The sequence below is a fragment of the Heptranchias perlo genome, chromosome 11 (assembly GCF_035084215.1).
Source record: "Heptranchias perlo isolate sHepPer1 chromosome 11, sHepPer1.hap1, whole genome shotgun sequence".
NCBI lineage: Eukaryota > Metazoa > Chordata > Chondrichthyes > Hexanchiformes > Hexanchidae > Heptranchias > Heptranchias perlo.
The window spans coordinates 58,207,087-58,224,950 of NC_090335.1; the positions used below are offsets into that span (position 1 = coordinate 58,207,087).

The 17,864-nt window shown below is 39.8% G+C and overlaps 1 protein-coding gene across 2 annotated transcripts in view; it reads left to right on the top strand.

Moving 5' to 3' along the window:
- Positions 1–17,864, top strand: part of sft2d2a (SFT2 domain containing 2a) — a 32,581-nt gene that overhangs the window by 7,569 nt on the left and 7,148 nt on the right. For both annotated transcript variants that reach the window (XR_010964443.1, XM_067993142.1), the window contains exons 2-4: positions 3,757–3,843; positions 11,098–11,183; positions 14,877–14,958. Coding sequence is in view for 1 of the 2 variants with exons in the window: in XM_067993142.1 (XP_067849243.1) it covers positions 3,757–3,843; positions 11,098–11,183; positions 14,877–14,958 (255 nt within the window). In the remaining variant the exon portion in view is untranslated. The remainder of the gene's footprint in view (positions 1–3,756; positions 3,844–11,097; positions 11,184–14,876; positions 14,959–17,864) is intronic.

The following is a 17,864-nucleotide window of genomic DNA, read 5'->3' on the forward strand; positions in this document are numbered from 1 at the left end:
TCTGCCACTTGGAGATCTTTAGTTACATAATACTTGTTCTGGAATGCCAGGGGAATGCCAAGCTGCTGATGTTTTGAAGCCACCTGGATGCTATTGCCAGATGAATATTAAGCGACCTCTATTCATTTGACGTTGCTATGAGTGCGTGCACAAAACGTAGCATGTTATTCCTCACCGGTGGAGGCACTGGCTTTCTGACTTTATAGAACTACCCCTAAAGTGCTTGAATATGGCGTCAAAGATCACCACAGTACGTTCAAACTGTTACGAAAAAAAAATCTTATTTGCATTTAATTCTGGTGGTAAAGCTCAGGTCTGGACAGTAGGTAGCTTTATAGGTAGCAAATCATGAAATTTGTGTGAAGTAGTAGAATGGAAACCTTATTTACCTTCATATATTACTGCAAATTAGATTTTCAGTCATTGACAAAAGCACTTCGGCAAGAAGCACCTATCTGTTTGTTTTTAGTATCATTGCTTTTAAAAAGAAAGAGGAAATATAGACCAATGGTAAAACTTTAAAGGGGTAGAAGAGCAGAGACTTAAGGGTTCAGATACACAAAGCTGTTGATAAAACTGTTTTTTGTTTGGGGTGGGAAGCCTATGGGATCCTAGGTTTTATAACTAGGAGCATAACGGAAAGTGATAATGCTAAGTCTATACATATCATTGATTTGGGTGCAATTAGAGTATTCTGTCCAGTTTTGAACACCCTGCTTTTGGAAGGGTATCAAGGCCATGGAGATGTTACAGAAAAGATTCACTAAGGTGATAGCAGAGAGGAGAGGTTTTATTATGAGGGGTGAATATGGAAACTGGCACTCTCTCTTCACTAGAACAGAGAAAAAGATCAGAGGTGCTCAAAAGTATATTAGATTCTGATAAGGTAAATAGGGAAAAACTGTTTCCACTGGTTGGCAAGTCTGTCATATGAGGGCATAAATTAAGATAATAAGCTCTCCCTTCATTCTTTTGCTGAAGAGAAACTGTTCATGAAGCAGGTTGTTAGGGTGTGGAATGTCCTCCCAGAAACAGTAGTGCAAGCAGAATCCATAATAGCTTTTAAGAGAGAAAGTGGATAAATATTTGAAAGAAAAATTTAAAAAGGAAAGGGCAGGGACATGGAACTAAATAAATAGCTGAGTGCTGACACAGGTGCAAAGAGCAAATGGCTCCTTTCTGTGCCTTAAAATTATATGGTTCTAGATGAAATTAGACTGAACAAAATTGAACAGAATTTGATCTGTTATGTAAAATAGGCGTATAAAGATAATACTGTATTGAAAATGGAAGTCTCTATTGGGTAGAGATTTTTTAAACCACGTATAAAAAGGCAAAGCTGCACATACAGTGAACATTTTGCAAAGGGCATATCACTTTACCAATTGTTTTGCATTTTGTGTATGGGAAAAATTTTACCAGTAAAATGTAATTCTCCGTGTGTAGTAGTACTAGCCAACTCTTGAGAATTTGTGTATTAACCATTTGAGAACTTGTTTGTCTTTTCATACTGTACAGCAGTGTTTGAAAAATAACTTGATGTTTAGCAAGCAATATTTTGCACAAGCAGTTGATACTATTTAGTTGAAAAAAGTTGGATAAATGTCCACTAGGAATGAGTTTGAAGGTTATAGGGCTACATGCAGATAAATGACCAAATACACTGCAGAACATTATAGTTTGTATGTTCCATGAACTGTGGAAAACTGTCCCAGTTTAAATGATGGAAGTACGTGTAGTTAATATTGTGGAGTATTGGCCAACTATTTTTGGGATCTCTGAGAAATTTTGCAGAACTTTCAGGTAATTGAATATGTGGGTAGAGTCAATGGTGCTAGATGGGCCAAATGGAATTTTCACATTCGATGCTTTCTTGTATTCTTAGAATGGAATAAACTATACCTTTGGTATCAACTTGGAGCCTAGCTAGTTAATGAAAAGGGCAGTGCTGTAATGTGCCATAAGTATCAAATGCTGCAAGGATGAATTGAAGATGAAATAAACATTTATATTGCTTTCAAGCTGATAAATTGGTTTGATTTTTAGGTCCTTAGGCTGGAAAGTTAGCTTACCCCAAGTAAGTTGATGAGTAGAATTTTTGAGTGTGTAATACAGGATAATGCATTGATGAGAGTGCTATTGCAAAAGTTTAACTATGCTGAAAGAACAGCAATAGATGCTCATTTTCTGGTTGTCTTTCACACAATTAAGGAAACACTTACCAGTGACACTGTTATCAGTGATGTAGATTCTTAAACTCCTGGGCTAATTGATTTAATGCATTTGACGTACAAGGTGTGGAACAGGCAACAAAGTAATTGAATACTGTGGTTAATCATTGATTCAGTCCAGTGAAATTAGTTCTCCTGAACAAGAAAACTAGCAATCAGTGCTTGTGAGGAAAATACTTTAACTATATATTCTGGTTGCTTAAATAAATAAGTTCTATGATTCTATGCATTCATTTTTTATAAAAACTGCTCTTGAAGCTTGCAAAAAGTCATTTTGTGGGTACCTTTGTTGGAGTGATTGTGTCTTCGTAGTTGGAAAGAACAGTTGGTATTTCAGTGTGTAATATTTTGGAAATATTTAAATCTGAACAGTAAGTTTTAAGAGGCACGAGGATACTGTTTTAAAAGTGAAACAGGGTATCTAGTGCTTTTTAACATAAAACGTTCCAAAGCATTTACAAAGGTGGCAAATAATCGTCGACCAAAAAATGGAGGTAGATGGTTTGGAAAAGGTGACTGAAAGCAAGACTGGAGAGAGAGGTTGTGAAGGAGGGACGAGAGGTCGGAGTTGGATTGTTGGACTTGGTGTCTTGGTGGCAAGTATTTCTAGGTCATCCCTATGTTTCCTTGCTTGAAGCAGTTGTGCCGAGTCAGTAAACTAAGCAAGCAGTGGTTATGGTTAATTGCTGCTGGAAAGGACCTATGGCAGGATGTAAAAGCTTTGAAACGTGGCAGAGAAGGACTGGCGATGGCTTCAACCAATGTGATGGCAGCCAACAGAGGTGTCAGCTGATGTGAAAAGTAATAAACCTATTCTGAAGCCAGAAGCTGACGTGTCTTCAGAATAAAACATTTGGCACATTTTCTAAAATGATTTAGCTATTAGCTATAGAAGAACAAGGACTAGAAGATAGACTTAAACAAGAGACCCAGATGGTTGGCATCCCAGAATATTGAGGGAGGTTGTGGGAGAGATAGCTGAAGCACTAGCCATAATTTCCCAAAAAACATTGAGTATGGAAATTATACGTAGAAATACATAGAAGTTATAACACAAAACAGGCCATTCGGCTCAACCAGTCAGTGTTGACATATACCATTTGATGCAGGCAAATAATCCAAATCATGTTTACCCATCCTGTTCCAATATCCCAACATCTGAACTACCCATTGAAGTGGCCCAGCAAGCCATTCAGTGGTATCAAACCATTACTAGTGGTTCAAGAAGAAGGTTCATCACCTCCTTCTCAGGGTAACTAGGAATGGGCAATAAATGCTGGCCTTGCCAGTGACACCCACATCCCGAGAGAGCAGATTTAAAAAAAATATTCAATCAGGCAGAAGAATATTAGAAATGTACTTTATATTTGACACATCAGATTAAAGTAATCTTTACAAAACCCAACTATTTAAACCAGAATGTTTAAAATAGTATATAACTACAGCAACATTTTCAATGGCCTGAAATTGTTGTAAAATTGTCCGTAATCAATTTTCACGAACTGTGCTTTTTTTTCCCCTGCAGGTAATTGAGGGAAGCTCCTTAGGATGGGGAACCAGAGTGAAGGGCTTTCTTGTCTGCTTTGTAGCAGGAATTCTTTGCTCTATATTGGTAAGCTGATTTGAACATACTGTGTACTTTAGAAAGAGTAAATACAGTACCACAATAATACTTCACTGAAACATCACATCCTAAAAGTAATTTCCAGACATACTATAGGTCACTGCATTTGTTTTGCAAAAGTTTGGTTTCATTCTAATTTCCATGCACTCCTGATTATCTGTAACTGTGTATTTGCAATGAATAGGAACAAATGTATTGGAAGTGTTGCATGTTTTTCCGAGGAATGAACATTATGATTTGTTCCTCATGAGGTCCGGAGGCACTTTTAAAGCTGTAGTGCCCTATAATTGAGACCCTTTTGAGAGTATAAATCCTTACCTGCCCAAAGTTTATCCAAACCTAATCCTGGATGCTTTTTAATGGCAGAAATCAGAGCTCAAGTAGGCATCTTGTAAATCTCCTGTTCACTGATCTCTACTTTTCACTCTGGTTTCTGGTTGATTCTGTAGTGCCGTTGCTGAAAATGTTCACTGTCTCCATGCCAAACATTGCACATACAAAACTCAATGCTTGCTAAGGAAAAATAACCAATAGGGATTTCTTTTAGAAATGCAATATTGGTTGAATGAGTAATTCAAATTATTGGGTAGTACAATGTCAACAGATGACTTGGATGTGTCACTGAGTCTTTGAATCTAAGTATATTGTCTTTTAGATAGATTGTACAGTAAGTTATCAGTAACTTAGCTATTGATTGTCATATCAATTTTCTGAATAACAGTGAGGCCATAGTCTGATGTTTTTATTCAGTGGGAGCTATGTATTTTCAGAGGTAATGTGTAGTGTAATGATCTACCTACTATGTTATAGAATCATAGAAGTTACAACATGGAAACAGGCCCTTCGGCCCAACATGTCCATGTCGCCCAGTTTATACCACTAAGCTAGTCCCAATTGCCTGCACTTGGCCCATATCCCTCTATACCCATCTTACCCATGTAACTGTCCAAATGCTTTTTAAAAGACAAAATTGTACCCGCCTCTACTACTGCCTCTGGCAGCTCGTTCCAGACACTCACCACCCTTTGAGTGAAAAAATTGCCCCTCTGGACCCTTTTGTATCTCTCCCCTCTCACCTTAAATCTATGCCCCCTCGTTATAGACTCCCCTACCTTTGGGAAAAGATTTTGACTATCTACCTTATCTATGCCCCTCATTATTTTATAGACTTCTATAAGATCACCCCTTAACCTCCTACTCTCCAGGGAAAAAAGTCCCAGTCTGTCCAACCTCTCCCTATAAGTCAAACCATCAAGTCCCGGTAGCATTCTAGTAAATCTTTTCTGCACTCTTTCTAGTTTAATAATATCCTTTCTATAATAGGGTGACCAGAACTGTACACAGTACTCCAAGTGTGGCCTCACCAATGCCCTGTACAACTTCAACAAGACATCCCAACTCCTGCATTCAATGTTCTGACCAATGAAACCAAGCATGCCGAATGCCTTCACCACCCTATCCACCTGTGACTCCACTTTCAAGGAGCTATGAACCTGTACTCCTAGATCTCTTTGTTCTATAACTCTCCAACGCCCTACCATTAACGGAGTAGGTCCTGGCCCGATTCGATCTACCAAAATGCATCACCTCACATTTATCTAAATTAAACTCCATCTGCCATTCATCGGCCCACTGGCCCAATTTATCAAGGTCCCGTTGCAATCCTAGATAACCACCTTCACTGTCCACAATGCCACCAATCTTGGTGTCATCTGCAAACTTACTAACCATGCCTCCTAAATTCTCATCCAAATCATTAATATAAATAACAAATAACAGCGGACCCAGCACCGATCCCTGAGGCACACCGCTGGACACAGGCATCCAGTTTGAAAAACAACCCTCTACAACCACCCTCTGTCTTCTGTCGTGAAGCCAATTTTGTATCCAATTGGCTACCTCACCTTGGATCCCATGAGATTTAACCTTATGTAACAACCTACCATGCGGTGCCTTGTCAAAGGCTTTGCTGAAGTCCATGTAGACCACGTCTACTGCACAGCCCTCATCTATCTTCTTGGTTACCCCTTCAAAAAACTCAATCAAATTCGTGCGACATAATTTTCCTCTCACAAAACCATGCTGACTGTTCCTAATTAGTCCCTGCCTCTCCAAAGGCCTGTAGATCCTGTCCCTCAGAATACCCTCTAACAACTTACCCACTACAGATGTCAGGCTCACCGGTCTGTAGTTCCCAGGCTTTTCCCTGCCGCCCTTCTTAAACAAAGGCACAACATTTGCTACCCTCCAATCTTCAGGCACCTCACCTGTAGCGGTGGATGATTCAAATATCTCTGCTAGGGGACCCGCAATTTCCTCCCTAACCTCCCATAACGTCCTGGGATACATTTCATCAGGTCCCGGAGATTTATCTACCTTGATACGCGTTAAGACTTCCAGCACCTCCCTCTCTGTAATATGTACACTCCTCAAGACATCACTATTTATTTCCCCAAGTTCCCTAACATCCATGCCTTTCTCAACCGTAAATACCGATGTGAAATATTCATTTAGGATCTCACCCATCTCTTGTGGTTCCGCACATAGATGACCTTGTTGATCCTTAAGAGGCCCTACTCTCTCTCTAGTTACTCTTTTGCCCTTTATGTATTTGTAGAAGCTCTTTGGATTCTCCTTTGCCTTATCTGCCAAAGCAATCTCATGTCCCCTTTTTGCCCTCCTGATTTCTCTCTTAACTCTACTCCGGCAATCTCTATACTCTTCAAGGGATCCACTTGATCCCAGCTACCTATGCATGTCATATGCCTCCTTCTTCTTTTTGACTAGGGCCTCAATCTCCCGAGTCATCCAAGGTTCCCTACTTCTACCAGCCTTGCCCTTCACTTTATAAGGAATGTGCTTACCCTGAACCCTGGTTAACACACTTTTGAAAGCCTCCCACTTACCAGACATCCCTTTGCCTGCCAACAGACTCTCCCAATCAACTTCTGAAAGTTCCTGTCTAATACCATCAAAATTGGCCTTTCCCCAATTTAGAATTTTAACTTTTGGGCCAGACCTATCCTTCTCCATAGCTATCTTAAAACTAATGGAATTATGATCACTGGTCCCAAAGTGATCCCTCACTAACACTTCTGTCACCTGCCCTTCCTTATTTCCCAAGAGGAGGTCAAGTTTTGCCCCCTCTCTAATCGGGCCATCCACATACTGAATGAGAAATTCCTCCTGAATACACTCAACAAATTTCTCTCCATCCAAGCCCCTAATGCTATGGCTGTCCCAGTCAATGTTGGGAAAGTTAAAGTCCCCTACTATTACCACCCTATTTTTCTTGCAGCTGTCTGTAATCTCCTTACATATTTGCTCCTCAATTTCCCTTTGACTATTTGGGGGTCTGTAGTACAATCCTATCAAAGTGATCTCTCCCTTCTTATTTTTCAGTTCTACCCATAGACTCAGTGGGCGAACCCTCGGATATATCCCCTCTCACGACTGCCGTGATGTTCTCCCTAATCAAGAATGCAACTCCCCCTCCTCTCTTACCTCCTGCTCTATCTTTCCTATAGCATCTGTACCCTGGAACATTGAGCTGCCAGTCCTGCCCCTCCCTTAGCCATGTTTCAGTAATAGCTATAACATCCCAGTCCCATGTACCCATCCATGCCCTGAGTTCATCTGCCTTGCCCATCAGACTTCTTGCATTGAAATAAATGCAGTTTAATCTAGACTTCCCTTGGTCTTTGCCCTGCTTTCTCAGACCATCTGTCCGGTCATGTTCTGTGCACTCTCCCTTACTGCCTTTTGTTTCTGTCACCACTTTATTTCCCACTGACTTCCTGCATCGGTTTCCATCCCCCTGCCACATTAGTTTAAACCCTCCCCAACAGCACTAGCAAACACTCCCCCTAGGACATTGGTTCCAGTCCTGCCCAGATGCAGACCGTCCAATTTGTACTGGTCCCACCTCCCCCAGAACCGGTTCCAATGGCCCAGGAATTTGAATCCCTCCCTCTTGCACCATCTCTCAAGCCACGTATTCATCTTAGCTATCCTGTCATTCCTACTCTGACTTGCCCGTGGCACTGGTAGCAATCCTGAGATTACTACCTTTGAGGTCCTACTCTTTAGTTTAACTCCTAACTCCCTAAATTCAGCTTGTAGGACCTCATCCTGTTTTTTACCTATATCGTTGGTGCCTATATGCACCACGACAACTGGCTGTTCACCCTCCCCCTCCAGAATGTCCTGCAGCCGCTCCGAGACATCCTTGACCCTTGCACCAGGGAGGCAACATACCATCCTGGAGTCTCGGTTGCGTCCGCAGAAACGCCTGTCTATTCCCCTTACAATCGAGTCCCCTATCACTATAGCTCTGCCACTCTTTTTCCTGCCCTCCTGTGCAGCAGAGCCAGCCACGGTGCCATGAACCTGGCCACTGCCACCTTCCCCTGGTGAGCCATCTCCCCCAACAGTATCCAAAACGGTATACCTGTTTTGGAGGGAGATGACCGCAGGGGACCCCTGCACTGCCTTCCTACTCTTCCTCTGTCTGTTGGTCACCCATTCACTATCTCCCTCAGTAATTTTTATCTGCGGTGTGACCAACTCACTGAACGTGCTATCCACGACTTTCTCAGCATCGCGGATGCTCCAAAGTGAGTCCATCCGCAGCTCCAGAGCCGTCAAGCGGTCAAACAGTAGCTGCAGCTGGACACACTTCCCGCAGGTGAAGGAATCAGGGATATCTTTTTGAAGATGTTACTTTTCAGTTCTGGAGGGAGGGACTGAGTAAAGATGAGGAGAAATGAGGTTAAGGAGAGGAAGACTTGAGAGTCTGGTTTAATATGAGGCAAAGGATAAGAAGAGAACCAGAGATGCAGAATGTGGGTAATGATGGTGAAAGAAATTGGAACCAGAAGCTGGGATAATTCTGATGTAGCAGAAGCATTGATTCTTGCAGACAAAGTGATAGCTGAGAGTTCTTTGGACAGTTGTAAATTCTATGGAAAGCTGAAGGGCTTCTGGCTAAATCATAAATCAGTCAAAATTAAAGATGGTTTTTGCCCTGCCAAGCATAGTATAATGTGAATAAAAAAGTTACAAAGATTTCGAAGTGTGACAAAATAAATCCATCGTATGTATAATTATTATTGGGTTGAATTTTCATCAGATTGATAATTTACAATATCTCAGGCACATCTGATTACTTATTAACTCGTGATTTTTGAATGCATTCTGGTTGTGAAAGTATATGTTCTTTTTGCAAGGTTTAAGTCAGAAAAATAGTTTGATATGTTACTTTTCAAGTCAGTAACTCCTAATGATTTGATTTGCATGTTAAGTTTCTTTTACAATTTTCAAAATATGTGCCCTTGGGATTTGAGGAATGTATGGAACCAAAAACACCTTACTATAGTTTACAGTTTTTTCAGAGGATACTACTAAATCAACTATGCTCTAGCACCAAATGAAATAATCTTTTTAAATACAAAACCTAGAGGAAAGGCATCTTCCAAGAAGTTATCTTTAAGGGTGGCCTATTCATAAGAACATAAGAAATAGGAGCAGGAGTAGGTCAAACGGCCCCTCAAGCGTGCTCTACCATTCACTAAGCTCACCGCTGATCTTCTACCTCAACTCCACTTTCCCACCCCAATCCCCATATCCGTTGATTCCTTGGTGTCCAAAAATCTATCGATCCAAGTCTTAAATACACTCAAGACCTCTGGGGTAGAAAATTCCAAAGATTCACTAGTGCACCCAAATCCCTCTGAATACTAATATTTCTTAGTCTCTCACCTTTTAAAAAATATTCTGCTTTTCTGTTCTTCCTACCAAAGTGGATAATTTCACATTTCCCCACGTTATACTCCATCTGCCAACTTCTGGCCCGCTTACTTAACCTGTCTATCCCTTTGCAGCCTCTTTGCCGACTCCTCACAGTTTACTTTCCCACCTAGCTTTGTATCATCAGCAAACTTGGATACGTTACATTCGGCCCCTTCATCTAAATCATTGATATGTATTGTCAGCAAACTTGGTACATATTCCAGTTATAATTTTGGATGAATTGATAATTCATTTAGCTATGCAGTTCTTTTTGTGACTAAAAGTAGTTATCAAAAACTGCAAATAGCCAACTTGCTTTTTTTTTGAGGTGGGAATACTACAAGTCACCACTGACATCCTGTGTGCCTGCAATTGTGGCTTCCTGTCTGTCCTTTCTGCTGCTTTGAGACTGACTGTTCCATTCTTCTCCACTGCCACTCCTCTGTGGCATTGTGCTCTTGGTTCTATACCTACCTGTCCCAACAGTCACTACATCTCCAGTGTTTTCTCCTAGAGATGTACAGTTATACCTAGTATTCCCCAAGACTTCAACCTTGATGTCATTCTTTTTATGCCATCCTTCAGAAGCAGCATCTGTAAGTACTGGGTCAGCTTCCAATGTATGCCAACAGCACTATCTCTTCGCCATTACCATTGACTACAGGCTGTTGCTATACTACCCATCCACATAGCTGACAAAGTCCTGGATGAACTAAAATTTCCTGTAGCTCAAATTTGACAAAATGGAAATTCTTCTTTTGGCTTTCAGCAGCACTTCCGTGGTTCTTCATCTTCTATTCAACCCCGAGCTGAGCTGATCAACAGTCAGGTTTTTAGACCTGAGTCAGCTATTTCTCATGCTCAGAATGAAAGAGCACTCCAGTAATCAAGCATTTTCTCCCTATAAACTAGAATGTGACTTTATACCTACAGTATCCAATCTGCATTGCTCAGGGCTTGATCAGAAATAATCAAGATAAAAGCCGCTTTGTGTTCTCTGGAGGAAAAACAAGCACCATCAGACTGAAAGAATAAACATTGTCAGAACTGTGCCACTTAGGCTATAAACTGCAATTATGTTTTTTATAATTCATTCTCTGGATGTGGGCGCTGTTGGCGAGGTCTGCGTTTATTTCTCATCCCTAATCGCCCTTGAGAAGGTGGTGGTGGGCTGCTTTCTTGAACCGCCGCAGTTGTGTGGTGAAAGTATTCCTGCAATGCTGTTTGGTAAGGAGTATAACTGACATTTTTGCAACAGTAAAATTATACAAAAACTTTTTTGACAGCTGAGCTAGTCATTTAACCCAATTGAGACATATGCTTTTTTCCCTCCACATCTCAAGTTTGGAAAAAATAGAATTAAAATTGTTTTGCCATTATATTTTAAGTTTACACATAAAATTGTGTCGATAGTTAATGAATGTTTTGTTTACAAATGCAATTCTTTTTCAGGGTGTCTGCTTGCTCTGGATTCCAAAAAGAGGGTTAATACTTTTCGCTGTCTTTTATAGCATAGGGAACATATCATCCATTGGTAGGTAAGTATCTATTGACTCGTTATTTACAATTTAATATTCAACTGCAGAAAAATCAGAACAAACACTGCAGCTTTTTAACCATTTGTCAGATTTGCAAAATGGTTATTATAGACTTGTGGTTCCAAACAAACTTTGCATGTAAAGATCATACTTATTTTAAGCGTAAAATCTTAAGCTTATTTTAAATACATTGGATTCAATCATTTAAACACTGTAAATTAAATCCATTCTCAACCTTTTGATTTCTAGTGATCTTTTATGTTGAATAATTTTCAAAATTGTTAGCGCAATGAAGAATGGGGGGAAAAAATCTTATTTTTTGTTTTTCATTTTTGTGGGGTTTTTTTGCTGTTTAAATAGTGCACATAAAATAAATGTCAGTGCCTTATCTATTTTTCGCACTCAGTGACAGCCCTGAGTACTCCTATGTACAGTGTGGTTTTGCCAGGTGCGGAGTAAAGCTTCCTCTACTCTGTCCCAACAATGTGCCTTAACCCTGGTGTCTTAAGAGCTACCCTGCTCTATCAGTGTGATTTATTCTCAGTCCCCATATCAGCCATCCTATCGCACTTCTGAGTGAGAACACAATATGCAGTTGAAACTGTGTTGAGACTATTCAAACTCACTTAATTTGAATCCTTGCAAATTGCTTTTACATCCTATCACTCTGGACTGGATTTAAAATGGGTCCATTGATGTTTAAAGCAGGTTCTACCAAGAAACTCTTGGTCCTCAGTGTGGAATGATTACTACTGCTTCATGTGCAACAAAAAAGCACCAGCAGGAATTTAGAAGCTTACAACTTGTGGGAGTGTTGAACAGCACAAGTCCCCTGCAAAAGTGTCAGCTTAAGATCTTTCACCAGGCATCTTTCACCCGCCAGACTTCTTGTAAGGCAGAAATTTCAATGGTATGTCTTCTGCTTGTGCACAGTTACTCAAAATTTGTGTTGGCAGGCTATTCAATTGTAAGGAGCATCACAGTTGAGCTCGATCTTGACCTCTTCAATCTTCAGATGCACTGATAGATAGAGGTTGGGAGCAGGAACCTCTAGCTGGTTTACCCCTGCCTAACCCAGGGGTGCAGAAACCAATTGTAAAATCTTTCGGCCCTGCAACTGGCCAAGATCAGCTAACTGAGCACAAGGATTGAACCTGGGATCTTCCTCAATTGTATGGCTCAGTAACTCGCTGCCTTAACGAGCTGATCCCTATGGACAGCCTCAAAAAGTAACATTTTTAATAAACTGTACGTGGAGACAATTTGTGAGTAAGTGCTTAGATTATGAAAATAAATTAGCAAAAAATATAAAAACAGATAGCAAGAGTTTCTATAGTTATATAAAAAGAAAAAGGGTGGCTAAGGCAAACGTAGGTCCCTTAGAGGATGAGACCGGGAAATTAATGGTGGGAAACATGGAGATGGAAAAAATGCTGAACAAATATTTTGTTTCAGTCTTTACGGTAGAGGACACTAAGAATATCCCAACACTGGACAAACAGGGGGCTCCAGGTGGGGAGGAGCTAAATACGATTAAAATCACTAAGGAATTGGTACTCAGTAAAATAATGGGACTCAAGGCGGATAAATCCCTTGGACCTGACGGCTTACATCCGAGGGTCTTGAGGGAAGTGGCAGTAGGGATTGTGGATGCTTTGGTAATAATTTTCCAAAATTCTCTGGACTCGGCAAAGGTCCCGGCAGATTGGAAAACTGCTAATGTAACACCCTTATTTAAAAAGGGTAGTAGGCAGAAGGCTGGAAATTATAGACCAGTTAGCCTAACATCTGTGGTGGGTAAAATTTTGGAATCTATTATTAAGGAGACAGTAGCAGAACATTTGGATAAACATAATTTAATAGGACAAAGTCAGCATGGCTTTACGAAGGGGAAGTCATGACTGACAAATTTGCTTGAGTTCTTTGAGGACATAACGTACAGGGTGGATAAAGGGGAACCAGTGGACGTAGTGTATTTAGACTTCCAGAAGGCATTCGACAAGGTGCCACATAAAAGATTATTGCTCAAGATAAAGAATCACTGGATTGGGGGTAATATTCTGGCATGGGTGGAGGATTGGTTATCTAACAGGAAGCAGAGAGTTGGGATAAATGGTTCATTCTCGGACTGGTAGCCAGTGGTGTTCTGCAGGGATCGGTGCTGGGTCCCCAACTCTTTACAATCTATATTAACGATTTGGAGGAGGGGACCGAGTGTAACGTATCAAAGTTTGCAGATGATCCAAAGATGGGAGGGAAAGTGGAGAGTGAGGAGGACATAAAAACCCTACAGGGGGATATAGACAGGCTGGGTGAGTGGGTGGAGATTTGGCAGATGCAATACAATATTGGAAAATGTGAGGTTATGCACTTTGGCAGGAAAAATCAGAGAGCAAGTTATTATCTTAATGGCGAGAAACTGGAAAGTACTGCAGTACAAAGGGATCTGGGGGTCCTAGTGCAAGATGATCAAAAAGTTAGTATGCAGGTGCAGCAGGTGATCAAGAAGGCCAACGGAATGTTGGCTTTTATTGCTCGGGGGATGGAATATAAAAACAGGGAGGTATTGCTGCAGTTATATAAGGTATTGGTGAGACCGCACATGGAATACGGCATACAGTTTTGGTGTCCATACTTAAGAAAAGACATACTTGCTCTCGAGGCAGTACAAAGAAGGTTCACTCGGTTAATCCCGGGGATGAGGGGGTGGACATATGAGGAGAGGTTGAGTAGATTGGGACTCTACTCATTGGCGTTCAGAAGAATGAGAGGCAATCTTATTGAAACATAAGATTGTGAAGGGGTTTGATCGGGTGGATGCGGTAAGGATGTTCCCAAGGATGGGTGAAACTAGAACTAGGGGGCATAATCTTAGAATAAGGGGCTGCTCTTTCAAAACTGAGATGAGGAGAAACTTCTTCACTCGGAGGGTAGTAGGTCTGTGGAATTTGCTGCCCCAGGAAGCTGTGGAAGCTACATCATTAAATAAATTTAAAACCGAAATAGACAGTTTCCTAGAAGTAAAGGGAATTAGGGGTTACGGGGAGCGGGCAGGAAATTGAACATGAATTTAGATTTGAGGTTAGGATCAGATCAGCCATGATCTTATTGAATGGCGGAGCAGGCTCGAGGGGCCGATTGGCCTACTCCTGCTCCTATTTCTTATGTTCTTATGTGAATAAGTTCCTTTCCTTAAACTGAAAAGTCAAGTCACTTTTGTATTTGCAAATTATTCAGTATTTTTTGATATTAATTTAGAATGCTAAGGAGAATGTTCATTTCCCAGAAGCAAGTTTCGCAAATTAGTAATAACTGTAATGCTTTCATAAGGCTACACTTTGAATATATTTTACTTATTTTTGGAAACCCTGCCATAAGAGACACTAATGTTTTGGAAAATGTAATGAGATGTTCAAACTGAAAACACCATAGGAACGATGAAATAGTCTTTTAAAATTCATAATTTTTGTAGGATAACAGGACAGGTTTTCAAAATTCATCTTCCACTACATGCATGTTTAGAAGGGATTTATTCCAACTAAAGGTTGTTTTTACTTTATTGAATAGGTTGCCGCGTGGTACAGAAATGCCAGCTCAGCAAAGCTTTGTCCCTCACAAATTACTTCATTCTTCTATTAACAACGTCATTTAAAATTTTGTGACATGTTTTATGGTTTTGTTTTTCCACCATAGTACATTGTTCCTGATGGGACCTGTTAAACAATGCAAAAAAATGTTTGAGCCAACTCGATTAATTGCTACCATTGTGATGCTTGTAAGTATTTAAATACTGTTTTAATTATTTCTCTGCTTGAGCTATTGTGAAGTGTCTTTTTAGTACCCAAAGACACAGTTCTTGTATGTAATTACATACGTAATCTAGTTTTGATTTACTCCACAGCTTATTTGTATTTTTAATTAGCTCAGCTAATAAGGAGAGCTTGAATCAGAAAATGAAATGAGGCTAGTTTTCTGAAGAGTGCACTTTATCATACTAAGAGGAGGCAATACCAGTGGGCATATTTGTATTTCCGCTTGACAGAACAGCTTTAACTTGTACATTTTATTTTCTTCTGGTTCAAAACTTTTTTCAAGTGTTATTATCATTATTTTCAGTTTATATATCCACAAATGAGGCTGACCAAGGGATTCTCCCATGTATGCCATGTCTTAACGGCAACGTATGCTGCATATGATGTCACGTTCACAAAATACATTGAGATATAATACATAATACAATAAACAAATACACTGAAGTAGATCTCTTGCAACCCTTCAGCCTTAGACAATATCAATGACTCCAGCACATACCAATCCTGCTGTTGGCTTGATCCATGAAAATGATGTGTTCATATGGGAATTTTTTTTTTTGTCTTGGAGAATTTGTTTTTTTTATAACACTCTACTATTTTTAAATATTCTAAAACTCCAAAACAGAACTGCTTTTTAAAAAAAAAATCATACTTACATTAATCCTTTATCACTCAAACAAAAGGACACACATCATCAGAGCGATCCATGGTGGGATATACCAAGCAACTGAGCACTTCTCGTAAAACCTGTGCTAGTATTTTAATTGGACCATCCATTTTTATTTTCCAATGATAGTTTTGCTTTAGCCTAGTAGGAAATGGTCCAGGGGATGTTTCAAAAATTGCAATTTTACAATTAACCATTTCAGAGGGAAGAGTATGCAGTTACGTTTGTGTAATCTACCATACTTCAATCTGAATGACCCTCAGCTTGTTTTTAAATCAATATTCACCAACTGAATTGAATCTGAAGTGGTTGCTTTTTATTTCTGTGCTGTTCACAATCCATAATATTGCACTGCATGTGAAGGAATTGAAGCCAACATCCATTTATTCCAAATTATTGAATACAGATCAAACATTTTAGGTTGACTAGAACTAAGCACTTCATTTTCAGAGAAAAGGAGGAGAATTCTTTTCAAAACGTGTGAAAGGAATAATCAATCAGTGAGTCCTCCGTACAATTTTTATCTATTGGTTTATGGTGCAATTGCATTTAAATTTTGACTAAATATGAAATGTTTTGGATTTGCACATTAAATTTGAATGCATTGTTACCCGAAGTACTTTAACCAGTAAAAGTGCAAACTTGTAAATAAGCAGAGACACGACTTATTGGAACCCATGATTTATCTCTAAGTGTTTCGCAACACTTTTGGATACAGGTCTAGTGTCTCAAACATGGCATAAATATGTTTACTGTAACGTGTAGATCCATCACAGAGCTATATGGCATCTTTGCCGCAACACATTTTTGGACATGTGTAGTAATGGCACTTTTCAATTCTTGACAGCTGTAGTTATGAAATGTTCGACCATTGGTCAAAATCCTAAAATTGGCCAGGTATACAATGGCTTCTTTAACTTCATGCAGTTACCTGGAGTTGGGCTGTTTTGCATATAATAACCATCAACTTGCATTTATATAGCGCCTTTAAACATTGTAAAATGTCCCAAGGCTCTTCACGGGAGCATTATCAAACAAAATTTGACACCGAGCCACATGAGATATATTAGGACAGGTGATCGAGGTAGGTTTTAAGGAGTGTCTTTAAGGGGGAGAGAGAGGTAAAGAGGCAGAGGGGTTTGGGGAGAGCATTCCAGAGGTTGGGGCCTAGGCAACCGAAGGCATGGCCATCAATGATAGAGCGATGAAAATCGGGGATGCGCAAGAGGCCAGAATTGGAAGACCGCAGAGATCTTGGAAGGCTGTCTGCGCTGGAGGAGGTTATAAAGATAGGGAGGGGTGAGGCCATGGAGGGATTTGAAAACAAGGAAATGCAGGAAAGGCCACATGTTTTCAAGCCTGTTTGAGTCTGGTCAACTTTACACATAGTGTAGATATGTTATTTATGTATTTTAATTAAAATGTTACATATGCCCAGTTGGGAATGCCATATCAAAAACAGTCGTACAGAGCTACATGGTGTAAATCAGGATATTTCCATATGCCACTGTGTTGGGTAGTGACAGTTTTAAAAGGTGGCAGTATTTCAGTCGGACCCTTCACTGGTGACATTTTGCTCAGAGTCTTTCCCTTTGAAATATACTGATGTTTATGTACGTTGAAGATTATCTTCTTACTGGCACATAATCGCTCAGCTCTATCCTATGTGCTTTAAAACTGTTTGGCTAATTGTTTACAGTTCTGTCGCTCAAGAAAATCTCCAGAAGGGCACAGCTGATAATTATGTAAATTTTGTGGACCATTTTCAAACTTGTCATTTTTTTAAACCTCATTAACTAATACTTTTATATTCATATGAGTTGTTTATGACCTAAAATGGTGTAGGCCTATCACCTTGTCACCAAATTTCCTGTCATTTAGATTTTCATAGCGCACATTTTGTTTTTTAAAAAAAATGCTAGAAGGGTTCCCCCGGAGACGGTACAGATAGTGGCATTCATAAGATTAAGCCTGGATATCAATCCGGACAATTACCAAGAATTACATTTTCCAAGGTTCTGAAAATACTACGGTTTGGAGAAAATGTTATTCAACCTGCCTTTTATTCTTTTTAAAACTACAAATTTGGATCTGAACAGTGATTAACAGAGTCTCTCCAAAATTAATTTTCTAATTTATTGACAAATATGTGTGTGCAGTAGGTTGTATTCAGAGTGTTGTTATCTGAGTATGAAATCTTTT